This window comes from Paramisgurnus dabryanus, chromosome 21 (assembly GCF_030506205.2).
Source record: "Paramisgurnus dabryanus chromosome 21, PD_genome_1.1, whole genome shotgun sequence".
Taxonomy (NCBI): Eukaryota; Metazoa; Chordata; class Actinopteri; order Cypriniformes; family Cobitidae; genus Paramisgurnus; species Paramisgurnus dabryanus.
The window spans coordinates 17,301,580-17,327,874 of record NC_133357.1 but is presented as its reverse complement, the minus strand read 5'-3'; the positions used below and the strand labels follow the sequence as shown (position 1 = coordinate 17,327,874).

Below are 26,295 nucleotides of genomic sequence, written 5' to 3'. Positions count from 1 at the left end.
AGTCCAATGATGGTGTCAAATTTTAAACAGGTTTGGCATATACACTGTAAAATTATTCTCCAAATCTCTGCTTCCTCAAGTACCTCTTTAAACAAATGACCCTTTATTACTCTCCAAACAAACAGTGGGTAAGAATGAGACAATATCTATAAATTTACACTATCTGCCAAAACCTGATTCATGCCCCACATCCAAATGTCTGTCTGTAGTGAGTCATTGGTGTCAGTCTGCTCTACTGACACCCCATTCGTTCTTACTATTATGTCCCAGACCGGCCTCTTAAACTGTTTGGTGTCTCAGCTGTTACATGTTCTCAAAATGAGGTGGTTGTGGTGGGTGCGAACACGAGCAGAGACATGTGCCTTCTGTAACAGAAACCTTACATTTTATTATCAGGAGGTTCTGCCGGATGGAAAATGTTTGGAAAGTGAGACGAGCCTACAACCTTGCTTAATGTTGTTACACAATTATCGTGTACGTCTTGTGTGTAAGTGTGGGTACAACTTGGATACTCTTTTAAGGGAAGGTTTATGGCTAGTAGGCGTTTCTTCTCTTTAGGACAGAGGGATCTAGAATGGCTAAGCATATCATTGTGATGTCAGCTTCACAGGCATTAGTCAACGCTTTGATGCACATACTGGCCTAATGTGACACTGACAGTGATACTGACTGATGCAGGCATTATAAATAGATTCACGTATAAAGAGAAGAAGAATATTTTAGTGTAGGGGCTACACAATGCCACAAGAACCATTTTTGGCTGTATGGTTCCATAATGAACCTTTCTGTTTCTGAGGAACCAAAAAAGGTTATTCTATGGCATCACTGAAGGACCTTTTCTAGCACCTTTTTGCAGTCAAAAATGAAGTGATAGGGGTAATCAAACCCATTTGTTGCTATAACTGATAATGCTAGTGCCACCACAGGTTCATTTCCCAGGTAACACTCAAATTGATATAAAAACATAGAGACAATGCCTGCAACAGGAGTGGAGCCGTGATGCCATTCAAAAGTGATTGGCAAATGCAGGTGACCGCTGGATAAGTTTAGCACTTGATATGGGGTGTCACTCAGGCTGCCAGGGCCACCAGTGCCAAGGACTTATTGTCATAACTCGAATCCTCCTGCCTGTTGTCTCTGACATTCCTCCCCTATTTATAGCCCATACCATCCCAAAGCCCTTTTTGCCCCACTCTCTTTCCTTTTCTACCCCTCTCTCTCTCGCTCTCCCAAATGGAAAGGGGGAGTGACAAAAGGCTTTGTCTTTTCTAAGCCATAAAGGCCAAGACAGGTGGCCTTGGAACTCTTCGTCCTGTGTCTGCAGTGTTAAGAAGTGTGCGGGGTGACTGGGCGTTAGTGCTGGATTACCTGCGTGAAGTCAACAGGACGTTTTGAAAAAGAAGATCCCAGATTCAGGACAGCCATGGATGATGTATACAAAGCAGCGGTAAGTTGGGAATCCAAATGGTAAATGACATTTCACCATTTTGCCCTTGACCAAGGTAGGCTTCTTCCTGTAATGAACAGTCATAAGTTACTTGTGGAAATGTGTTAGTGAAATATAAAGGAATAATAATTGTTTTGTGCCATAATATTTGAGTTATTAAAAAGTAGTAAAGTAAGTGAAAAATAGTGTTCTTGTAGCTCACTTGGTAGAGCATTGTGTTATCAGTGCAATGGATCAATGGTTGAATCCCCAGGGGAATATAACAACTGATAAAATGTATGCTTTGAATGCACTGTAAAGACTTTGAATGAAAACTGCCAAGTTCATAAATGTAAACGCAAATAATGCATACAAAATGCCCTATACAATTTATATATTGTTCTCTAGAGGACAGATTTCTGCACTATAACTCAGTCAGTGTCATAGTATTTGGCTTTGTGGCACTCAAGGTTAAATCAATAAATGGAACACAGGACATTTGGTGCCCTTTTAAGGGCATATGACCTAACAGCACAAAACACTTATTATTATTTATTAATAGTTTTTTACTCTTAAAAATTATAGTTCTTCAGTCAAAGATTCTACAAACAACCATTTCTTTAATACCTTTTTATAGCGAACCGTTTTCCTTTACAAAGAACCTTCACCTTGGATGTTAAAGGTTCTTTATGGAACCTTAAAGCCAACAATGATTCTTCTTTGGCATCATTTAGCCTCTGTATTTTTAGAAGTGTATTGCCTAACATCACATACAATAAAATAAGAACATACACGAAGTGATTCTTATTAATAGCACTGTTTTATAAATAAATATGCAACAAATCTTTCCCTAAATTCCTAAAGCATATTTTTGCGGTGGGGGTAGGGGTTGAAATAGTCAGGATTCATAAAGAGACTAAGATTAAAGCCTTTATAAATAAGTCAGGGTATAAACACGTCATGTGTGTCTTAACATTTTCTCTATTTTACCTAACAGGTAGAGAACTTAACAGAAGAACAGAAAAATGGTAAGTGCCTGACTTTCTTGGATAACTCAACAAATAGCTGCATAAGTACTGTGGTCCATTATAAGATTATCTCTGCAGTTCTTTTTGTAACACCGTTGTTGACTTGTGACTCTTGGCTGACATGCGGTTATCCTCTTAACTGTATTTGGCAGAGTTCCGTGCTGCCTTTGACATCTTCGTGCAGGATGCTGAGGATGGGTGCATCAGCACTAAAGAGCTGGGCAAGGTCATGAGGATGCTGGGTCAGAACCCCACCCAAGAAGAGTTGCAGGAAATGGTAGATGAAGTAGATGAGGATGGTACGTTGGCAATTACAGTATAAACTAGGGATGCACCGATACCGATACTGGTGTCGGGTATCGGCCTCGATACCACATTTTCTAAAGTACCCGTACTCGTTAAAAGTCCCCCGATACCTGGAATCGATACCACGGTCTGAGAAATGTCTATGTTTGAGCGGCGTGTAAGGGGTTAATGTCTCTTGTGTTGTCCAAAGAGGCAGAGTTTACAACAAACTGGAAAACTAGTCCTTTGTTTTTTTGTTAAATTATATGACTAAAGCTGTTACCTGTAAATTTAAATCATGTTTTTTTATTAAGTACTCGGTATCGGTATCGGCAAGTACTGAAATGTAAGTACTCGTACTCGTACTCGTACTCGTACTCCAAAAAAGTGGTATCGGTGCATCCCTAGTATAAACTTACATTGAAGAGTGGACAGTCCCACATTTGTCTGAAATAAACTAAGGAAGGATCATGTTCGTGTGTCTGTCTACAAAATATGGATTGTGTGTTGGTAGGGAGCGGGACGGTGGACTTTGATGAGTTCTTGGTGATGATGGTGCGCTGTATGAAAGAGGAGAGCAAAGGAAAATCAGAGGAGGAGTTAGCCGAAGTCTTCCGCATGTTTGATAAGTATGAACTGTGTTTTCCCAAAGGACATCAATTGTACATCTTAATCTTAAAGGTCACATAACAAAGTGTTTCTGCTAATCTAATGTTAATCTGGAGTACCTATAGAGTAGTATTACATCCTTCATATCTCCAAAGCGTCTTTACTTTTATCAGATTTATAAAAAACAGATCAGCTGTATTGCTACTTTCCCAGAAAAAACAAACCCCTGGAGGCGTGGGCAGAGCGAGTAACAAGCAAAACATTATCCCAGCCCACTCTCTGTACAACTTATGTACAACTTATGATTCATCAACTTATGATGTTCACGTTGTTTACATTATATGCACTTATGCAACCATTGTCAATAAAACACAGTTTAAAAATCTAAACATTTGATTTTACCACATTCATCTGATCTCCAGGTCTGGGGGTCCCACTTTTATAGCTTAGCATAATCCATTGAATCTGATTAGACCATTAGCATCGCGCTCAAAAATAAGTTTTGATATTTTTTTTCCTATTTAAAACTTGACTATTCTGTATTTATATCGTTTACTAAGACCGACAAAAATTAAAAGTTGCGATTTTCTAGGCCGATATGACTAGGAACTATACTCTCATTCTGGCGTTAGAATCAAGGACTTTGCTGCCTTAACATGGCTGCAGGAGGCGCAATGATATTTCGCAGCGCCTGAAAGTAGTCCCTAATCCCCTATGGTAACTTTCAATAGCAGGGGACTATTTTCGTGCACTGCGTGATATCATTCCGCCTCCTGCAGCCATGGTACGGTAGCAAAGTCCTTGATTATTACGTCGGAATGAGAGTATAGTTCCTAGCCATATCGACCTAGAAAATGGCAACTTTTAATTAGTACGCGATGTAATTCCAGAAGAGTCAAGTTTTAAATAGGAAAAATATCGAAACTCTTTGGTTATTTTTGACTGCGATGCTAATGGTCTAATCAGATTAAATGGATTATGCTAAACTATGCTAATGGTGCGTTTACACCAGCCAAGGTAGAGGCGGCAAAAATGCGATATTCGCGCATAGTTGGACGCTTGAACATTTGAGTTCACTCGCTTCATTTGCACATGAAAGCCGCGGATGAAATACTAGTCATTCGAGAAATTCACGCGGAAATTCGCATCATGGGAGGGGCTTCTGAGACTCTGCTGAGACTCCGCCACTCCGCTCGCTTCCTGTAATCACGTCACTACTACAGCAAGGTCCTGATTGGTAAGCGCGGCACGGAAATCCGATGAAGTTCAAATTTTTCAACTTGCGTGTTTCTCAATGCTCAATTCGCACGGTACATGCGTAAATCTAACATGTAAATCACCCACGCTTGCCGCTCTACCGCGGCTGGTGTAAACGCAGCATAAAAGTTGTACCGCCAGACCAGGAGATCGGCTGAATGGATTCCAAAACTGCAAAAATCAAATAGAAAATTAACATATTTAGAAAAAGTGGAGTGTCCCTTTAAACAAACACACTTTTACAACTGCGCTGCTACCTGGACAAACAAACTATATCCATTGTTTCCATAATGCTGGGTTCTTCGGAAATCTGAACAAGCTTTAATTTCCCACACGAACAAAAACACACCTCCCTGGTGACGTAGGTTGGTGTGTGCATGCACTATTCCAGATTAAAGGGCGATTTATAGTCGTGCGTAGGTCCTACGGCGTAGCAGCTACGGCAAACACACGCGAAACTGCTGGTTGGCAGTAATCACGCGTGTAACCACAGTAGCAGCAGAAGTCGTCAGAGAAGAAGCAGCTAAGCAAGTTAACCCACAAACGAAGAAGAAATAGCAACTTGTTGTGTATAATTTGAGAAGACCAGCAATGATGGAAGTAAATAAACAGCGACTTATGTTGCAGTTTGAGTTAAATCACTCCTCAACTTGGCTCATCTTTGTTTTCACCGTCTCAACCGGAAATACCTATGACGCAGTTTTTTAACCTGACGGGAGGGGTTCTGGTGGACCAATCACAGAGGTTGCGGTCCGCGTAGAGCCGACGCGCTGTTAGGAATTTTGTGAGGTGCGCGTCAGGCTACGCAGAGCTACGCACAGGCTACGGATAGCCTACGCCGTAGCTACGGCGTAGCACCTACGCACGACTATAAATCGCCCTTAAGTGCCCATATAAGGACTTCCACTGTACTTCCAGGACTGATAAAAGAATTAAAGCACGATTGTTATATAAGATTATCCCATGTTTGAAAAAGACTTTCCGAAACTTGTATGAACCCTAGCGAAGTGCATTCGACACAGAAATACTCTGTGTCCAAATAGTCCAACTGCTTTTTTGACACTTTGCCTAAGTGTAGCATGAGGAATCCAACTTAAGTCAGAATGCATGCAATAGCTTTAAAAATAAATGTGCTAATGTGCTATAAAGCGTTCTTTGGAGTGATCCCATAGAAGACCCATTTTTGGTTTCCTATAGAACCTTATAGTAATTTATTACTACCTTTTATACTATGAAAACCCATTTTCCACTACAAATAAATGTTCAGAGGCTGTTCAAAAGTGTATTAATAAAGAAATGTTCATTGATGTCTTTGTAAGGAATGGAGATGGATACATTGATTTAGACGAGCTGAAGAACATGCTGGAGTCAACAGGTGAGGCCATTACCGAGGACGACATTGAGGAGCTCATGAAGGACGGAGACAAAAACAACGACGGCAAAATTGATTACGACGGTAAATCACTGGCATTACAGTTTGTTACTTGCATATTTATCCAGTGCTCCACGTATAATCCATGACTTTAAAACTTACAGAGTTCTTGGACTTCATGAAGGGTGTGGAGTAATTTCCAGCCTGAATGACCCAAAGACCCCGAAACCAGTCTGCCCCAAACCAGTCTCTTTGACGTCACCACACAACCGGCACACAGATACAAACTTCAGACTTCTTGCGGCGGCGCAAGAACCCACAGGCGGATGACATCAAGATACCGCGAGAGCGAGAAGAGAAATCATACCGATCATTCTGCTCTCGTGGTACTTTGACATCATCAGCCTGTTGGTTTGCACGGCGCCGCATGCAGTCGAACACACGTCACAGAAGATAACGAGATTGTGTCATCTGTATTTCATAGTCTCTTGTTTGTAATACAAAGTTAATGGTGGCTCGCCGCATTCAACAGTAATATTGTTTGTGCTCAATAAATACATTTTCTGTAGCATTATTTTTATTTTATTTCAGGCATTTATCTGATTGTTTGAAAAAACTTGAAATGGTTAATTCATAGGCAGACTGATGTGAACATTGTGGTACTTTTATTAACACATTACATCAAATGCAGTGAAAGCCAAGTTCACACAATACAGTAATAACACGAAGGGCCTCCAGTCACCAAAATCAAACCGTTGTTAACACCGGTAGCTCACATGACAAGAAAAACATGTAAAAAAAAAAAATGACAAATGCATATTTTTACTGAAAGCACCATCGCAGATCTGGTCAGATTCACTTATTTCATAACATAAGCTTTTTAGGCATACAGAGCTACAGGGAAGCTTAAATCAGAAATGTGAAATGGTCATTATCTTAAGATGTTCATAAAATGGAATGCAGTCGGATTTAATCTATCATTAAACCTTTAACAACCAGCATTAATGCAGCATTTAAAGCTTTCAAGAAAGCAAACCTGAATGAAATGCAAAGCAATGGGAACTACAGTGCACATGTTAGAAAAAAAACACACAACCCCAGTTTCTTCTCAGTGAAATATAAGGTGGTAAACTTCTGGAATGATACTGATGTCGTGAGCTTGGTCTCTAGATACAGGGTAAGGAGGGAGGGTGTAGTTCAGAGCCATTTAATGATGGGAGGGTTTCAGTTGGCAAAAGTGCTCTTGACGGCCGCAACGATACATTTGGCACTGATGCCAAACATGTCCAGAAGCTCCTGCGGTTTGCCGCTCCGGGGAACGCGGCTCACAGCCAGCCGGTGCACCACGATGCCGGGCTCCTCACCCACTGCAGACAGGACAGCCTCGCCCAGACCACCTACACAGTGAGAACAGAGGAACAACCATAAATAACCTCCCAAACCACAGGGGGGAAAAAATGCCCAAACCAGGAAGAGGAAAGAAAATATCTACGGTCTTTCTGGTGTTTTCATAACATTTGAGATGAGAAAAATCTAGAAGCTGCTCACCCTCTTTGTAGTGGTCCTCTACAGTGATCACTTTTCCTCCTGTAGCACGAGCACTTGACACGATAGTTTCAGCATCCAGAGGCTTAATAGTAAATGGGTCAATCACCCGAATATTCACACCTGGAAGACAGATGAAATGTAAACAATTTAGCACAGAAAACAAGTTTCATGCCATACAATTTGGTATCAGATTGAAAACATAATAAATGCAAAAATGTAACGTAATGTCCTATTAACCCTTATGGGTTGTTGAGGCCGTTTTGTTTTTTGTGTCTTAATTTGGTCACAACTTTCTCTGCATTTCAGCAAATGTAATAATTTTTGGTGAGAAAATGCTTTGAAATGTTTCAAAAACTCAAAACACTGAGGGCAAATTTACTACCATTTCAGGTTGTTTGTTTACAAAAAAGCCACCAAATTAATCAGATTAATATTTTTTCCAATTTTTTTTATAAATCTGTTAATCACCCTTATTAGTGATCAAAAATTTCCATGATTTTAACTCTTTAATTGCCAAGTTCATATTTGGCGTCACTGATTTGATGGGAAAAAACCCCACAAAATTACCGATTTTCAATATAAAAAAAGTGATTGTGGACTGGATTATTTTTACCTTTTTCCACAGTCTAGGGCATGCCAAAGATTGGTAAAAACATTGGCTTTGATGCATTTTTAGTTCTTGTGCAGCATCAGTTTTTTTTCTCCCCAATTAGTTGTTCGTGGCTTTTTTGCCCCATTGACTTCCATTACTATCATGCATTCTTGATTGTTGGCCATTTTTTCTTTTGCGAAGAGGTCAAATTTGTCATTTTTACTGTTGATCACCATGTGGCACCATTAACCTTTTAGTAGGCCTGTGCAAAAAACAGAGCTTAATTTCTGGCTTGTACATAGAGTTTGGCTTGTACAAATTTGTTATAATGGAAGTCAATGGGGCAAAAACAGTTAATACGGGAGGAAAGAAATTGAATCTGAAGCTGCACAAAAACTAAAAATGCAGATTTATGAAAAAAAAAAAATCTGGATACATTTTTACAGCCATTTAATATAGTGGCCATTTTTGTACACAAACAACCCGAAAGGGTAGTGAATCTGAACAACCCACACGGGTTAAAGTCAGTAGGGGTTACACAAACCTTCTTTAGCCAGTTGTTCATGTGCTGCAAGTGCCTCATGCAAAGTTACTCCAGCACCAATAACAGTCACTTGATCATTTTCAGACTGACGCACCACCTAGTGGACAGACACGGAAGTGTTACAAAAAATTAAATAAACATAGCTGACCAACAGGAGGCGCCATGTGCACACTGCATTACATTTCCCTATGTGAGCCGGTCTGTGAAAATCCTGCTGCTATTTGTTTGTGATTTACATAAATTAATTCTTCATAATGTAAAAAATATTCTGTGAAAATATAACCTCTTTAATACCTTCAAGAGGATTTCAAAGGTCACAGTGTTTTTATTTCTTTACTATGGTTTATTGTCATTTTCTCAAATGTATTTTGGTCTGGTTTTTCTCCTTACCATGGCTTTGCCAACTTCAAATTTCTCTTCAGGATTATAGATGACTGCAGTGTCAGGCCGGCTGGTGCGGATGAAACAGATACCCTAAAAACAGAATAAGTAAAAAAAAACTATTAAACGTCTACCATTAACAATGACAATACCTAATTGAATATGCAACAGTAAATTAGGGGGAACCCAAGAACCTCACCTTTGTATTGGCTGCAAGCTCTACGGCTCTCTCAGTTGATACTCCATCACTAGGATAAAACACAGTGCATGTCGGGATAGCGCGGAACATTGCGAGATCCTCCAGGGCCATCTGTGAGGGGCCATCCTCACCTGGACAAAATCAAAACATTTCATAAAAAAACAGAACTATTCATCAAAACACAAAAACAGAAATCAACCAAATTGTAGTCAGGACTTTGTGAAGTCCTGACGAACATCAAAAATGTACCTCGCATCACAATGTCTTACCAATAGAAACGCCACAGTGTGAGCCAACAAGGTTGACGTTGGACTGGGAGATCGCTGCCATGCGAATGTGGTCATAGGCACGAGCGAGGAAGGCGGCAAAAGTGCTGGCAAATGGAACGGTGCGATCACGAGTGGCACAACCGATGGCCACGCTCACCTGGAAAAGCGACATAAATGATACAATTATTTAACACAACCAATATGCTCTTAGAGTAACTGTATACCCAAGTAGACAGTCAGGTTTACTCATTTGCCTTGTCATCATGAGACAAACAATGTCATTTTGCATAAATAAAAACATTCAGTTACACACCATGTTTTGCTCAGCAATGAAGCACTCGATGAAGCGATCAGGATGGGCCTTTTTGAAGATATCAGAGAAGGTTGAGTTCTTAGTATCACCATCCAGAGCCACCACACGAGTGCTTGCATCACCCATCCTCTTCAGAGCGACACCATAAGCCTTCCTGGTGGAGACCTGAAGAGGCAAACAAATCAGAAGTCATGCTTAAATACAGGACTGGGCAATATTGCCAAAGTAATATATATTTTTCAAGTAGTGCAAACATCAGTTCACCTTGTCTCCAATCTTGTATTCTGGAGCGGTGAGCAGGCGAATAGGTTTTCCGTCAACTGGAGCAGCGTCCTCTTTGGGTAGATGAGGGTGGATGGGCTTATTGGGAGACTGGATCTGGCTCATGAGCTCTTTTATGAGCTCATCGGCACGGTCTTTAGGCATAGGCTTCCCATGCCAATTATCCTGGTCTTCAATACCTTTACACAGATGCACAAGACAGTGAATAAGAAATCTCAAGTGTGAATTTCAAATGAACTCAATCCAGGTCTTTCAGTGACTTACCTTTAAGACCTTTACCCTTAAATGTTTTGGCAACAATGGCTGTGGGCTTCCCTTTCACTCGCTGTGCATCCCATAGAGCCTTGCACAGCTCCTCCACATCATGGCCATCCACCACATGGGTATTAAAACTGAAAAACAAACAAACAGTTTGTATATGAGGTAGGGCTGGGACGATTAATCGCGATTCATACCAATAACACCTGTCTGAATCGATTCGGAATCACAAAGGTGATGTTACACTGCAAAAAATTATGTATTTTCATGATGCGCAAAATGACCTAAGAAAAAAAACATAAAATTTAAGTGAAAGGCAGAACACAAAATGTTGATTGAATTTGTTACCCCAGTTTATTTGTCATTCTGCTCAGATGCATTGCATTATGGGAAACAGAATCCCCCCCCAATGAGCTCTGTTGTATACTTCTTATCCAAACATTCCAAGTGCAGTGAAATTCCACAAAACGCGTAAAGCAGTGTGTATATTACTAAATCAGAATAAGCGAGACATACCCAAATGCCTCACAGCGATCCTTGTAGACGTTCATGTTATGCTGAAGTGGGGCTGCCTCGCTCTGGGCCAGGCGATTCACATCAAGGATGGCCACCAGATTGTCAAGTTTGTAATAGGAGGCAAAAGCCATGGCTTCCCACACAGAGCCTTCAGAACACTCACCATCTCCCAACATACAGTACACACGGTAGCTAATAAAACAAAACAGACAAATTCAGTTCAAGGACCACTGTAATCGTAACTCAATTGGTAGAGCATTGCATTAGCAGTACAAAGGTTGTGGGTTCAATCCCAAGGAAGACACATGTTGATAAAAATTTATAACTTGAATGCACAAAGTCGCTTTGGATAAAAGCATCTGCTGAATGCATAAATGTAAAAGAGTCTAAGAGTTAGGGTACCTGGACTTGTCCAAGTATTTTCCAGTGTATGCCATACCACAACCAGCACCCAGACCTTGGCCAAGAGATCCGGTTGCAACATCCACAAAAGCTAATTTCTGAAAAGTAACATCACAGTTTGGTAAAACAGCTCATCGTGTGAGGTTATGTGTGGTGGTGATATACAGGTTTTACTCACAGGAGTGGGGTGACCCTCCAGGTCAGAGTCGATCTTGCGCAGGTTCAGCAGATCGGACTCTTTGATGTACCCGGCCTCTGCCCAAGCTGCATATAAAATTGGAGCAGCATGGCCCTGAAAACATGAGATAAAGTAAACACAGTTAATACAGGGATAAATACTATAAAAGGTCAAATCTGCAATGAAGGAACGACAGCCCACCTTAGACAAAATAAAGCGGTCGTTGCAGGGGTTGCGAGGATCATCAGCTTTGTAGCGCATGGTGTGGAAGAACAGTACAGACATGAGCTCGGCAGCGCTGCAGCATGAGGTGGGATGTCTGCGAGTATGAACACACGCCAGCATCAGCAATCAATTTATCAACCATTAACTATCAGTTTAAACATGCTTGATGTTAAAGACCACTCAAACATGCCGGTTATCTTTCAAACGTCTGTTCGCTTCAAAAAGTAGAACACTGATTACAAATAGTACTAAAGGGCAGATGTTGCTAGTACCATCATCACTGGAGTTTAAGGTGTAGTAATAGACCTTATCAGAAACGAAAATGACTTAACTACTGACAAACCAGCCAGTTGTTTACACACACAGTAACCAAGCCATATCATGAGGAGTGCCTCGGGGCTTTCAATAGTAGTGTTTAAAAGGAAAACATCACTGTTTTTCAATATCTTACTATGTTCTTACCTCAACTTAGATGAATTAAGACACACATATCTTTTTTCAATGCGTGCACTTAATCGGTGTACAGCATGGTGTGAATGTGTTAGCATTTAGCCTAGCCCCATTCATTTTTTAGGATCCAAACAGGGATGAATTTAGAAGCCACAAAACACTTCCATGCTTTCCCCATGTAAAGACTGTTACATGAGTAGTTACACAAGTAAGTATGGTGGGACAAAATAAAACATGGTGATTTTTAAGCAGATAAAAATTAGAACTATATTGTATGGCGGAAGAGCACTTATCTTGCAGCACTTAAACCTCAGGCACAGTAATATTGACGGAAGTTTGAGCAAAAGCAGGAATATTTAGTAGTGATGTTACTGCACGCCGAAGTCGAAGTGCTGCAAACTAAGTGCTCTTCCGCCATACAAGAGTTCTCATTTTAATCTGCTTAAAAAAAAAAAAAAAAATCACTAAATCACTAAAAAAAAAATATTTTGTGCCACCATACTTACTTCTGTAACTACTCATGTAACAGTCTTTAAATAGGGAAAACATGGAAGTGTTTGGTGGCTTCCAAATTCATCCCTGTTTGGATCCTAAGGAATGAATGGGGCTAGGCTAAATGCTAACAAATTCAAGACGCGCTGTACAAAGATTAAGTGCACACATTGAAAAAAGATAAGCATGTATTATTTTGTCAAAGTTTTGGTAAGAACATAGTGAAATATTGAAAAAGAGTTGTGTTTTCCTTTAAATAAGGGGACAAATTATGTTTATTTTTTTTAAGTACTTAGTAGGTTTAAGTAATACAAATGTGTCAATATACCTTTACCACATTTCATAAGGAGCATGCAATGCTCTACAAATGTGTTTTTATTAGTTTGTTTCCCAAAAAACTTTTATTGTCAGACAAATTCTGAAATATTCATGCAACCAATGCAGACAACTTTTCAAGCTAGAAAAATTGTTACATTTATTATTATTTATTGAGAGTTCAAATCCATGCAGTCTCTTGTTATTGTTCAATTCTCACTTGAGAAAATACCAATAAATTACCATCGGTCACATAGCAAGATTCAATTGTGCTGAAAAATAAAATTGGAAAAAGGATTAGGAAACACATCTCACTCTCAAGTGATTAGTTGCAGAATGAGGACTTTGATTTCAAATGGGACTTCCAAAAGGTCCCAGACAGTCAAAATCAATACTTCCTTATGGACATTTAAAGGAAGTACTATGTATAAAACGACTTTTAAAGTGAGCATTGTAGTCTAAAAAGGAGGAAGTGTTATAACTGCAAAATGTATCAGATAAAATTTCAACACTCGGGGAAATTCCTACACAATATTTTCAGTGAAATAGACAAAACAACCATTGTTGAACCATTGTGAATAAGCGTGTGTGCAGTGTATTGTACCCAACCCAACCCTAACTAATTACTGTAACTAATTCAATTTCACTCCAGGTATGGTGTCTGCTACAGTGCGCAGATCTGTAAAAAAACCGCCAACCACATTTAAAAAAATAAATATAAAGTATTGATGCATATAATACACGTGGGTTACAGGAAAAGTTTAAGGTGGTTATACGCGTAAAAAAACTCCCCGAATTTCAATGCATGTTGAGAAATATGTGGCAACAAATTGGTCAGAGTAAACTGACGAGAAGAGATTAAGCAATCGTAAAGCAAAGTTTTCCTTTCATGCTAGATTCACACGAAGCCTCTGCATAACATTACTTCATTAAAGGAGGCATTTAATTTTTTTATCAGACTACTGCTTCGGGGACACAGCCTGGATATACGCCTCCACGTGACAACCTGTTAGTGAAGAGAAACGTGCAGTCCAACTCGTGGTACTACGCTCGCGAGCTTTATCCGGGTTTATTTTTAATTAACTTACGTGCATTACTGCATGTTATTATGCACTAACAAATTACAAACGGTGTACTGCTATTTCGTCCCATATTATATTATAAGAGCTAAAACGACCATACCGTTTAAGCCAACAATGACCACACTATGCCCAACTTCACGTTATGCAGGAAAGTTAACATTTGCAAGAAAAAATAGATAAATGTAAATATAACTGCATGTGCCTAACCTAAATAACTGTTAAGTTAATATTTCATTTTAATAACAGCATTAAAATCTTACCCGGAATTTGATGCGCATGTTTCCTTGATGGAGTGAATCCTGAGCTTGTTCGCGATGTCTTTCAGGCCCTGAAGAGTTTTCTCGTCGGGTTTGTGGTAGCTCATGGTTTACCTGTGTGCAGGAAAAGCGTTGAAATAAATACAAATGTTGTGACTCAAAGTTAAAATGATCCGACGTTAATCTGCAGTTTATAACATAAACGCAATAACCTTCGGAGTAGAGCACGATGTGGGACTGTGAGACACGGTCGGTAACGTGGTGCGCTGTAGCTTTTATGTGACGCTTTACGTCAGCTGTCAACTCATCCTATGAGGCGAACCATTGGACGACGCACACAGCAAGGGTCAGACTGCTGCAGCGCCAGTGAGATTGCCAGATCTGTTTTGTAATATATGTTAACTTAGTTATATTAATATTTTAAGACGGAAATGTGTTGAGCTTGGATATACTAAAGTATTAGGGATTTTGCTCGCGCTGTTGTAGTAAATAACGCTGACAGAGTATCAAATTAAATAAATAAATCGTTGAGTCACGATGATAGTCATAAGGAAAGGGGTGTGTATCTATTTCAAAATAGGCTCTACCACTTTAATATGGGATGGGTTTGAACCAACAGGGAAGTACATTTTTTCTTGCTCTCTCATCCTTGGACGAAAACCAAGAGGCGTGTTCGACTTTATGCTGTGTTGCGCAGATAGGTCGGCATTTGACATCAAAGTACCGCGAGAGCACGGCTTTTGAATTGCTCTCGCGGTACTTGATGTCATATGCTCATTGGTCTGCGCATGAAATCGAACACTCATACAGTGTGTGACATTGCAGAAATTTGTATTATATACAGAGGCGGACACTACTTTAATATTTTTACTTTCTACATACAAGTAAATTGTTAAGTATTCGTATTTTATCAGTGTTTTTCTTTGGAAAACATACATTCCAAAGCATATTATCATAATGTTTACTACACTACATTTCATAATTTCACATAATTTTGGTTTATATTTAATATTTAAGTATATTAAACATCTATTTTTTTTTTACTTTTACTCAAGTAAAAAGTACTTTTGTACTTTTACTCAAGAAAAGTATTTATGTAATTAGGTATTAAATACATTTTAATATGCAATATAAAACTAAATACACAATATGATTCTGTGCTTTAAAATATAGTGAAACATTTTTAGTAAAGTAAATTTTTTTCCCAAGACAAACACTTTGATAAAGCACAGATGCTTGGAAATGTACTAAAAAAAGTGAAGTTGTGTCCACCTCTAATATATCTGTTTTAATTATTTTATCCCTATAAGAATTTTTAGTTTATTTGTTATGTTACTGTATGTACACACCCCCTTAACATAAATTCCTTTCAGGCACTAGATTACAATGGTATGTTGCTTGTTAAATCAATTGACATGTGCTGTTCAGTATTTATAAGGAAAATTTGAATGAAATGAAACCAGATAAACACAGTGATTTTACTTTATTGAATACTATTATTTATTCTTGTAATGTTTATATATATATATATATATATATATATATATATATATATATATATATATATATATATATATATATATATATATATATATATATATATATATATATATATATATATATATATATAGGTGATGGCTTTGCTTCATACAGCATATTCAGTTGTCTGCATCTTCAGATTCCTAGAAAAAATTTATTTGAGTGTTGAATGAAGTCAATTTATTGAATAAAATACAGATTTATTTATTTATTTGTTTGTTTTTGTGTTATATTTTGATCCCTTAATCTATATAATAACCCATCTCAGACAAAAAAAAACACAGAATATGTGATACACAACAGGTCCACACCTGCTTCTCCTGGGCTTCATACTCATTCATTCATATTCATTCTCATCAGCAGTAATGGGATCCTTATCCAGTCGCTCCAGCTGGGGGAGATGTGAGATCACATAGAGCCTATAATCATCAGTCATTGCTAAAGGGTTGTCAAGAAGTACAAGGACCTTCAGGGATTTCCCAACACTCACTAGAGTTTCCAAAGCACTCTGAGAGGATATAAGGTTACCCCTTGAATTGTAAAAAAATGATATGTTATCAAATAATCATAGTTGATAAACACTTTTAATAATTACTTTCTTGCAAGACGAGTTCATAAATAAACATGAACCACTAGATTGATATTGAATGATCATAGTTAGGCCTACATATTTCTTTTACCTGATATTAAGGTAATGTAGACTTTTCATGCTGGCGTTGATTCCATTGAGTGATTCTAGTTGGTTATCTCTGAGGTGTAGAGTGTTAAGATGCTCCAGCCTCTCCAGACCCTCCAACTGCTTGATGTTGTTCTTAGCCTGTATTATTGGGTGAAAGTGCAGAATGGTCCTGTATATCTTTTGAAAAAATGACCAACTTGCAAATGTATCTACAATAAATGTCACTGGCTGCCATACCAAGTATAAGTGCCGTAAATTGGGAAGGTAAATGCCATCTGTAGTTTCCAAAGAATTTCCTCTAAGCTCAAGAGTCACCAGATTGGTCAGTTTATGATATTCCAAGCCTTGCATTGTCCGAATGCCATTACCTAAAAAGATAGAGGTTAAACTTTGCTGTTCAGTGCTCAGTGATATAAAAGCGTAGAAGAAATGTCACTAACTAGTAAGATTGAGGCTTTCCAACGCTGGAGCTCCAAGGCCTTTCACATCACACAGGCGGTTGCTTGCAAGGCTGAGCCACTGTAGATAGGTTAGCTGCTCCAACCAGTGCTCTTCAAACTTTTCAATCAGATTAGAATCTCCCTTAACCCATAGCAGATGAGTTAGGCCAGTTAATGGAGAGAGGTCTGACAAACGATTGGAGGAAATGTCTAAATAACGCAGATGGATGAAGGAGCTGAGCAAGGCCAAATCTGAAAGAGCCCTGGTTGAGAAAAGGGTCATGCATTTATGTAGCAACTTACAGATATGAGTAATACAAACAGAAGCAATTAATCAAACAAGTAAGAAACAATTCAGTTTTTATCAAATAAAACTGGGATGTCAGTTTAAAATAGGGTTTAAATTTTAACATACAGTACAGCGGGGGAAATAAGTATTTGACACATCAGCATTTTTATCAGTAAGGGGATTTCTAAGTGGGCTATTGACACAAAATTTCCACCAGATGTAGCCATCAAGCCAAATATTGCATTCATACAAAGAAACCTTTAAGTATACAAGTTGAGTCATAATAAATAAAGTGAAATGACACAGGGAATAAGTATTGAACACACTTTATTTAATCCATTGTAGAAAAGCCTTTGTTGGTGATTACAGCTTCTAGACGCCTCTTGTATGGAGAGACCGATCGTCTGCATTGCTCAGGAGTGATTCTGAAGTTTCTTGGGTCTCTTTTATAAACTTTGATCTTCAGTTTTCTCAATAGATTTTCTATGGGATTTAGGTCAGGTGATTGCCTGGGCCATTCAAGCAACTTGATTTTCTTTCTTTGAAACCACTTCATTGTTTCCTTGGTCTTGTATTTGGGATCATTGTCTTGCTGAAATGTCCACCTTCTTTTCATTTTCAGCTTTCTGGTAGATGGCAGCAGATTTTTATCTAGAATTTTTAGCCGCCATGGCGGTTCAGTGCATTGCTTATAGTTTTCTTTGAAAGGCCGTCAATTAGCACTAAAGCAGCTGATATCAAGTAGTACTGAGAGGGGCCAGGGTTTCTCTCTCAATACTGACAGATTTCAGGTGATCTCCTGGCTTTCTATGCCATTTTGCACCTGGTTCTCTTCATGTCTTCAATACTTATTCCGTGTGTAATTTCACTTTATTTATTATGACTCACCTTGTATACTTAAATGTTCTGATTTCTTTGTATGAATTAAATATTTGGCTGGTAGAAATTTTGTGTTAATAGCCCACTTAGAAATCTACTGATAAAAATGCTGATGTGTCAAATACTTATTTTTCCCGCTGTATATGTATGTATAGTAATAAAACCTTGGCAGTGTTGGGGAAAGTTACTTTTAAAAGTAATGCATTACAATTTTAAGTTACTCCCAAAAAAAGTAACTAATTGCGTTACTTAGTTACTTTTCATGGAAAGTAATGCTTACATTACTTTTTAGTTACTTTTGCATGACTTTTTCTTGTCTGAGGCTTGATCTCTTTCAGGCCTTGCAGGTGTTTTTATGACTGAAAAGTTCTGCATTCAGAAAACGCATATTTCGTCACAAAAATGTCGAGCTCTGGTCTGCCACCTCAGTTTCTGACTCAAACGGTTCCCACACAGGCATGTACGCATAGAGTGCATAATATGACTGTGTTTAGTTTAATTCAGTACATAATTTTTTATTGAATTAATTAAACTAAAAAAGTAACTTGCATTACTTTTTTTAAAAAGTAACAAAAAAATTAATGTGTACATTTATAAAGTAATGCGTTACTTTACTCGTTACTTCAGAAAAGTAATATTATTACGTAATGCACGTTACTTGTAATGCGTTACCCCCAACACTGAACCTTGGCATATAAACAATATGTCACATAAATCAGGCATTATTCTTTGGTGTTGCTATTTTTATCCTTTACACATTTTATTAAGCTTACTTGTTTTTAAGGTCAAGTCTGACATAGGCATGGGATAGGCCATTTCCTGTGCGGCACAGTAAGGATAAACCTTTAGCTATAATGTCCTGGGTTAGTGAACATGGCTCAGTCTGATAATAAAGAAACAAAAGAAGAAATCATTGTCTTATCTGGTATAAATACTCCAAAATGTATTGAATATTTCTGTAGTTGGTGGATCATTTATGTATTTCAAAGGTTTTAGGGTCACTGGACTGAAATGTCTAGTATCATGATCTTGAATTTTCTGAAAGTGTAACTTAAATGTTTTAAATTATTTTTTTTAACTACATTATAATTGTGGCACCATGATATCTTTCTTTAAAAAACAAAACATTTATTTGAAAAAAAAAAAACTTGATGAAACTATGATGCACTATGAAATGCATAACTAGGAGTAAATAATGAAGTAAAAGCATAGCCAATAAAAACACAGAATACATGTGAGCTTCAGTACTGCATACATCTCATGGTGAGACCTCAAGAAGCTGAGTGATAAACAAATGCCAATGCTAACATTTTTACTTACACTAAAATTCCATTAGCCGTATTTTAACTCAATTCTTACAGTAAAATGCGTGTTATTTAGTAGATTTGATAAGTTTACAATTATTCTAAAAGGTGGAAATTTTAAAACACTGACTGACTAACATTTGACAGGTAACGTTAGATTTAGTTACTGGTCTTCTTGTTCTTCACCTGTTCGTGATCATTCTCTCGTTCCTGCTCCTCATCCTCAGAGTCCGCTTTAAGTACCTCGTCTTCATCAAAGTCTGACATTTTTTATTTATTTCCTCGATTAATTCGTTCACACCAACACGTTAGAGAACTAGAAATCAAGTAACATGAAACGGAAATCAAACAAAAACAGCTCTTACCCGTAAAAAAAATGAAAATAAGATTTATTTTAGTACTTGGAGCTGAAGTTTTCGGTTTCACGGGCCTTTAACCGACGTGTTTAACATGGGTGTTTATACGCGTTACCATGGTAACACACCAGCGCAAATGATGTGTAAGATGTAGAATTATTTATTAGTCCTATTTATTATACGCACAAATTTAAGTCTTAAATTATTTAGCTCGCTTGCATTGTCATGTCTATTATTTGTTACTTTTATCAAGCGTTAACAGTGATAGGTTTACTGACTGACTGTGTGATTAAATCAGTCTCAACTCTGGATCACTAATAAATACAAAGGCATACCAAATGTTCCTTTTTAAAAACTATTTAATAATAATCCAAAAAGTACTACTATACTAAACAACACACACAGAACACCGTATATAAATATAATAAATAATAACCATTCAAAATTGTAAACATATGAAGCAACAGCTGTGCAATGACAATCTTCAGTAGTGCAACACATACCTTACAAAATGAACTAGTACGTTTTTTTTTTTAAGAGAAAGAAAACTATACGTTTTACAGACTTAAAGCAATAATTACTGAAATAAGTTAACAAAATGAGCTTTTGACACTGCAACATAGGCTGCTGATAATAGCAATGGCTAGATTTGCAGTCTTCTTGCTCTTACATATCCTATGTAATGATAATCTTTGTGATAATAACAAACAAATGGCAAGAAGGCAGTCAATTAAAAAAGGAATATAAGTGAAACTGCTCAATTGTATATGTAAACTTCTAAGTAACTTAATCAACCATCAAAACGCAAAATTCTGCTTTGGTTAGTCTCATATCTTCAAACTAGGTGTTAGACGGATCTATAGGAGCTTTAACATACAAGTGCAAAAACAGCAAATTTAAAAAATCTAAAAATTCTTAGTGTATCAATATCAAACTTGTTTTGTTAAATGTAAACAAATGCATTAAAACAGAAATAACCCTATATGTTCACAAACCCTGAGAATACTAATGGCATTAAATGTTTATGTCTCTGGTCATGCGCCAGAGAACAATAGAGCAGCTGCCAATGCTTAAGCCTATATTACATCTATGACAACCATGGCATATGCTGTCCGACATACAACCTGTCACATGCAGGTTCAAAGGCCTCGCTCCTTCAACATTCAGTCTGCCTTATTCACACCTTTGAAACCCTAAAGCTTTGTGATCGGATTAGTTAACCCAAAACCATAATACATGGTAGTAAAATATATAGCTATATATCTATATAAATAATGTATTTCTTTATATGTAACATCCTTAATTAGGTAAACAGTGTTGATTAAAGTAGACACAGTAGTTTATGCAAAATCTCATCATTTGTCTGCTTTTGCTTATACGTTTTCTTGTATGGTCCAGCTACCCCTTTTGAACATTCCCCTCATAATTCTCTATGCAGATCAGGATGCGTTGGGTAAAATATCCCGGGTCAGAAATGGCCTTCAACAGATCGTTCTGGACCAGGCAAAGATCATACAGCTCCGATGTTGAGGCTGTTCGAGTCTGTAATCCCTCTGGGTCCAAAAACACCTACAGGCACATTAAAAAGCATGTAGTGAACCTGTATGATGCATGAGGTGGACATTCTGGAAAAAAAACCCACATCACACACACCTTTGGGTGGACGATAGTGTCCTCGTCATTTTGTCGAATATTATCATCAATGAAGATATGCTGAACCTTGGAGTCGAAAGGGTCAATCCAAAGCGGTTTACCTCCTAAAATGGAGTAAGTGTTACGTGCCCACCTATTGGGATAACAAACAACATTTTTATTTATAGTCATTCGGCACAAAATGGTGCTCATCCTCTGTGGCTTCTCCTCACCAGTCAAAGTGGTCCTGAAAGCCACTCAGACCCTCAGCCGAGCTCAGGTACTGGTACACAAGCCCCTCCCCTTCTTGCGTGGCCACGCGCTCCTCTCCACGTGTCAGCACTGCACCCTTACCACTGCACCTGATCCGCCCAGCAGTTACATTCACTTTCAACTGTGAGGGGAAACATTCATAATAATTAAGGCTCATATAGGATTACTCAACAGAAGACTTGCACCCTCAAATACCTTCAGAGCCGGGAGGTCGGGAAAGAGCGGATGAGACCCCTGCTCAACAGCACGTCGGACAGCGGTCAGAACCCTAGGGAGGTCTGCGCCAAAGGTCCGGAAAATGATGGAGAAGTCCACACCTTCTAATGTCAAGTCCTGCAGCATCTGGAAGAAGGAAGGAAGGATCCAATGGTACAGCTTCCCATCTTCTCCCTTAACAGACAGCTCTTTGTCTTCACGCAAGTGTGACGGCCATCGAAGGAGTTCCAGGTGTTCCTCCAGGACCTTTCGGAACCGTCGACCAGGGCCTGCTGTGGTAAAGCCTGCAACCCTGCCAAACTGGGAGTAGTATGTGACAGCACCATCACACGGCTGAAGTAGAGAGGGCGAATCTGACAACCACTCCCATTTTCCTGTGAACAGTGAGACCATTTGTTAAAATTGTGTTGCGTTTGTGACAAATGTGGTTGGAATGTATAGGTTATTTTCAAACGTTTACACTAAAAGTATTGCCTTTTGTCATGCGCCCCCAGGTCACCGTAGTCAGAAAGTATTCCAGAGCAGTTACAGAGCCTAGTCTCGTGACTGCGTCAGACACGAGGATTGTGTTGTTGAGGTCAAAGTGAAGAATAATTTTTTTCTTCGAGACTTTATCTTTACATGTCCCGTCAGAGTTCGTGATATTTCTGCATCCATTGGTTTGGAGTTTATCCAAACTTGTTTCAGGTATCCTCTCCAAGTTATACATAACGTTAGCGTTAAAATGTTGGTATGGCTTAATGAAGATAGACGATCTAATGTTATTTGGGGATAAGCGACTGCTCATCCAGATTCCATGTTGGTTATGCACATGACTAACGTTAACATCCTAACCATTTGTACGTTAGTAACACGTGCTGCTCTATCTATTTATAGACCTTTAGATAAGTTAGATATTAGGCAGTTACTTATCTTAATCATTCGTCGAGTGATTCGGTGCGAAAGTCTGACAGGGCGTTTATAAATCACCGAGTTCTCAAAGCCGGTGTAGCAGCCGATTCTGTTCCCCTCGGAATTTCTGTTCCCCTTTACGCAATCATACTACTAGTCGTGCGTAGTTACCGAGTTACCATACGTGCCTTCAGAACTAACGTAAATACGAAAACAGCTGCATGTACGGGAAGAAAATCGGTTCAAAAAGTACTGCATTTGTCCGAAACGTGAAAATGCTTATAGACGTGAGATTTCCCGTTTTTCAATCTTTTGAACTTTAAACATTGTTTAAAATGCACGGTTTCTTTTTCCTTTGGTTTTAAGGAAATCTATGTGGCGCGTCTATTTGTATCAATGACGGTCACGGTTTTTTTATTTATGAAAGAGAGCGCTTCACAATTAGTTTACAGAGCACTTACTAAAATAACTTCTATAATCACATAAGTTAAAGCCAGTGTTTTTGGTGCAGTAACATGGACTTATACCTTATAAAAATGAAGCCAAAGTAACAATGTTTTTTTATTGGTTATGTTTTTTTAACTGTAGTAAAACCATGGTTAATTTTCGTAAGAGATCACAATATAACTACAAAAACAATTGTTTATTTGTAGTAAAACAATGTTTGCTTTTCGTGTTGTTGATGCAGTTATTTACCAAAAGTGAAAAATGATGGATGAAATGAACTGTACAGAAACAAGGTAATAGTGTCATGTCATTTATTGTGTTCACAAGAAAAACATATGTAAACATGGAAAGCTGAAGGATCCCCCACACACCCTGCATGGAACCATCGTCCACAGCCATCACAGGAAATCTGTTAAACAAAAATGTAAGAGTAAAAATATAATTTTTTAAAGCAACATTTAAAGCATTTATATTGATTTGACTGCACCCTACACAAACTAGAACTGTTCAGCCATAGTTACCCAATTAACTTCTACAGAGTCATCAAATGTATCTGCCTCCCCACAAAAGCGGCACAGGTCACTTAGGTCATCTAGTGCAGTACAACATGAATGAAAGAGATGCATATGGTAAAGCGCATGTCAATAGCATGAGTTATAGTAGACATACCAGATTGGCGGAGTATAGTCAAAGCTATTTCCATTCTGATTCGCTTTATTTCTTGTGGTGTATTTGGGAAGTGAATCTGAATATTTTGAAGAATGTGTTCGGCAAACTGGGGAAGTAACAAGAAAAGTAAACTGCAAACTATCATTCCATTTTCATAATAACTTACTATTTGCTATAATCACCTTCAATGCAAACACACCACATGATGTAGCATCCCTCTGAAGTGGGTGAGGCAGAGTTTCACACACCCAGTGTGAATCTGGAATGCCCTTTTGTGTCATCATTGTGTTTAGGCCTGGTGGATATGTGCCTTGACCTTTATAATTAACAATTTCCTCATACATTTTTGGATCCATTGTTGCAACAAGCCAGCAAGAATATAAATTCAGGGGACCACATCGTTTGGTCATCTTTCCAATTTATAATGTTATCTTAATTGAATAATTGATTGATTGCTTTATAATAAATGACTAATTTTTCATTGCTTAATTGCAGGAACTGATTTGAATTGTGTTCATTATGAAAATGAAGTTATGTTGCACACTAGTTATCTTTTTAAATAATAAAAGTTATATTTTTATGCACTGAAAAAAAAAGATTCATTGAATTTAATGAATTTTTTTAAGGTAAGTGGTTGCAATCAATGTATTTAAGCTACATTTAAACAAAAGTTTTATATTTTATTTTACGTTACTAATCTTTTTTGTTTAAATGTAGCTTACATAAATTGATTGCAACCACTTACCTTAAAAAAATTGATTAAATTCAATGAATCTTTTTTTCAGTGTTTTTAAATTTACACTGTCTCTACACAGCGAGTAGGGTTAAAAGTTACTCCACAAAAAAGTAGTATTCTTTTTTTGTTTCCATTCATGTCATTGTTTTAATAAATAAGACAATTTTGCCATGAAAATCTGATGTTTATTGAGGTACAAAACATGGTTTAAATACCAATTTAAATTACAAAACCGTTCATGTAAGCAGTACAATTTAAAGTAGCAAAACAAAATATGGTGTAAACACATTTTATACATTAAAATAAATAATATGTAAGAAAAAGCACACGTACAGTCAAATAGAAGGCCACGACCCACTACTAATGACCCTTATATATATAAAAATACATAAACCAAAACTAAAACAAACTAACACAAACACCTGCTTTCAGTGACCATATGCACATATAATAAATAAAAAGGACATCACCATTTTTCAACAAATAGAGTAAATAACCCAATTAAAAAACTGTTATGCACATAATATACAATGGATTGTGAGAATATTTTTGTTCGCTACTGTAGAAAGACATTTAAATAAAGCGCAAAGACTTTTTGGCCTTTCTCGCTTTCCGTACACCCAGCTGTGCTTACGCGCTTGCCCATGCGCCGTCAGGAGAAACACTTTTTCGAGGGGGAACAGGAATTCCAAAGGGGAACAGAATCGGCTGCTACACCGGCTTTTCAATGACAACAACACGCACGACCTCCTAGTTAGTGGGCCAAATATCGCGATAAAGAGCTGCGCACTGTTGTGGTTGTAGGGATTGGAAAGTATTGGACTTTAAACTACCGCGAGATCACGAAAAATAGTGCACTTTCGAATCACTCTCGCGGTACTTACTTGATGTCATACGCCGAACGGTCTGCGCATGCGGCACTTGAAATCAAACAGTAGCAGTTTTAATATAAAGTGGCATGGCATCTTACGCAAAGAAGCCACTGGCACGTGCCACTATGTTTAGTGGCACTTCCGGTTTCCATTGGCCCGTACCAGTGGCTCATCGAGTGGCACTTCCGGTGTCCAGTGGCTCATGCCACTTTTTAGTGGCTCGTCGAGTGGCACTTCCGCTGTCCAGTGGCTCATACCACTCGGTTTAGTTGCTCGTACACTGACACATGTCAGTAAAACTTAGGTCTGTTGGATTGAGGCATGTGGCACTGAAGTCACCGATCGATCATTACAGATCCGAGCGTAACTTACGCGTGCTGCTGCTATGTTCATTTAATTGTGACACAATGATTTTGTGTGTCCTTTTTGACTCTGGTGTTTCAGGTAACCGAATGCGTAAAATGAATCGAGAGCTATATATATCATCTTGACGCTCGTTCATAAGGGATTGTATGATCACAATATTTAAATTTTAAATGGAAATGCATAATATTTTGAGTGTTTTAATTTAATAAAGCACAGTATTTGTCTGAGCCATGGTCGTGTGAACATTGTGCATTTTCTTTATATTAATCTGTAGTATAGTATAGGCCTAATTTAAGCGAGTCTACTAAATATTCACACCCTTAAATGAAAGACGAGATCGAAGTAAAAAAACCTGCCCCTTTTCTTAAAGCATACTGTAGGCAACATTTATATATTGAAATGCATAAAATAACTGTGTTTGATTTAA

General features: G+C 38.0%; 4 protein-coding genes across 4 annotated transcripts; 1 reads left to right on the top strand and 3 right to left on the bottom strand.

Moving 5' to 3' along the window:
* Positions 1-1,257: 1,257 nt before the first annotated feature.
* tnnc1b (troponin C type 1b (slow)) lies at positions 1,258-6,545 on the top strand. The gene is made up of 6 exons (XM_065285992.1): positions 1,258-1,447; positions 2,424-2,454; positions 2,607-2,753; positions 3,254-3,368; positions 5,925-6,061; positions 6,142-6,545. Exons 1-6 carry the CDS (start codon positions 1,424-1,426, stop codon positions 6,171-6,173), a joined length of 486 nt encoding a protein of 161 aa, XP_065142064.1. The 5' UTR covers positions 1,258-1,423; the 3' UTR covers positions 6,174-6,545.
* A 75-nt stretch (positions 6,546-6,620) lies between these two features.
* Positions 6,621-14,644, bottom strand: tktb (transketolase b). Its single transcript, XM_065285991.1, has 15 exons — positions 14,493-14,644; positions 14,284-14,394; positions 11,661-11,778; positions 11,460-11,573; positions 11,282-11,379; positions 10,880-11,071; positions 10,370-10,497; positions 10,088-10,284; positions 9,824-9,988; positions 9,511-9,667; positions 9,242-9,372; positions 9,052-9,135; positions 8,662-8,758; positions 7,526-7,645; positions 6,621-7,374 (listed from the first exon to the last, which is right to left on the bottom strand). The coding sequence occupies exons 2-15, from the start codon at positions 14,385-14,387 to the stop codon at positions 7,202-7,204; spliced, it is 1,878 nt and encodes a 625-aa protein (XP_065142063.1). The 5' UTR covers positions 14,388-14,394; positions 14,493-14,644; the 3' UTR covers positions 6,621-7,201.
* Positions 14,645-15,915: 1,271 nt separating this feature from the next.
* On the bottom strand, positions 15,916-19,967 carry lrrc23 (leucine rich repeat containing 23). Its single transcript, XM_065285990.1, has 7 exons — positions 19,597-19,967; positions 18,880-18,989; positions 16,939-17,201; positions 16,736-16,866; positions 16,500-16,636; positions 16,131-16,349; positions 15,916-15,962 (listed from the first exon to the last, which is right to left on the bottom strand). The coding sequence occupies exons 1-6, from the start codon at positions 19,675-19,677 to the stop codon at positions 16,157-16,159; spliced, it is 915 nt and encodes a 304-aa protein (XP_065142062.1). The 5' UTR covers positions 19,678-19,967; the 3' UTR covers positions 15,916-15,962; positions 16,131-16,156.
* A 202-nt stretch (positions 19,968-20,169) lies between these two features.
* Positions 20,170-23,347, bottom strand: LOC135775616 (uncharacterized). Its single transcript, XM_065285988.2, has 5 exons — positions 22,362-23,347; positions 21,867-22,261; positions 21,632-21,792; positions 21,420-21,552; positions 20,170-21,335 (listed from the first exon to the last, which is right to left on the bottom strand). Exons 1-5 carry the CDS (start codon positions 22,672-22,674, stop codon positions 21,165-21,167), a joined length of 1,173 nt encoding a protein of 390 aa, XP_065142060.1. The 5' UTR covers positions 22,675-23,347; the 3' UTR covers positions 20,170-21,164.
* Positions 23,348-26,295: the final 2,948 nt, after the last annotated feature.

What these genes read in the sequence shown, in the direction of transcription:
- lrrc23 (XM_065285990.1), bottom strand. Translation starts at nt 19,677, where the DNA reads ATGTCAGACTTTGATGAAGACGAGGTACTTAAAGCGGACTCTGAGGAT. An exon ending in GAGAGAATGATCACGAACAG is followed by an intron (nt 18,990 to 19,596) that starts GTGAAGAACAAG and finishes CTTTATTATCAG; the next exon opens with ACTGAGCCATGTTCACTAAC. An exon ending in AGACTTGACCTTAAAAACAA is followed by an intron (nt 17,202 to 18,879) that starts GTAAGCTTAATA and finishes TTTCTCAACCAG; the next exon opens with GGCTCTTTCAGATTTGGCCT.
- LOC135775616 (XM_065285988.2), bottom strand. Translation starts at nt 22,674, where the DNA reads ATGAGCAGTCGCTTATCCCCAAATAACATTAGATCGTCTATCTTCATT. An exon ending in CCGACCTCCCGGCTCTGAAG is followed by an intron (nt 21,793 to 21,866) that starts GTATTTGAGGGT and finishes TTCCCCTCACAG; the next exon opens with TTGAAAGTGAATGTAACTGC. An exon ending in TTTCAGGACCACTTTGACTG is followed by an intron (nt 21,553 to 21,631) that starts GTGAGGAGAAGC and finishes TTATCCCAATAG; the next exon opens with GTGGGCACGTAACACTTACT.
- tnnc1b (XM_065285992.1), top strand. Translation starts at nt 1,424, where the DNA reads ATGGATGATGTATACAAAGCAGCG. An exon ending in ATGATGTATACAAAGCAGCG is followed by an intron (nt 1,448 to 2,423) that starts GTAAGTTGGGAA and finishes TTTACCTAACAG; the next exon opens with GTAGAGAACTTAACAGAAGA. An exon ending in CGGCAAAATTGATTACGACG is followed by an intron (nt 6,062 to 6,141) that starts GTAAATCACTGG and finishes TAAAACTTACAG; the next exon opens with AGTTCTTGGACTTCATGAAG.
- tktb (XM_065285991.1), bottom strand. Translation starts at nt 14,387, where the DNA reads ATGAGCTACCACAAACCCGACGAGAAAACTCTTCAGGGCCTGAAAGAC. An exon ending in AATACAAGATTGGAGACAAG is followed by an intron (nt 9,989 to 10,087) that starts GTGAACTGATGT and finishes TTGCCTCTTCAG; the next exon opens with GTCTCCACCAGGAAGGCTTA. An exon ending in AGAGGACCACTACAAAGAGG is followed by an intron (nt 7,375 to 7,525) that starts GTGAGCAGCTTC and finishes CTCACTGTGTAG; the next exon opens with GTGGTCTGGGCGAGGCTGTC.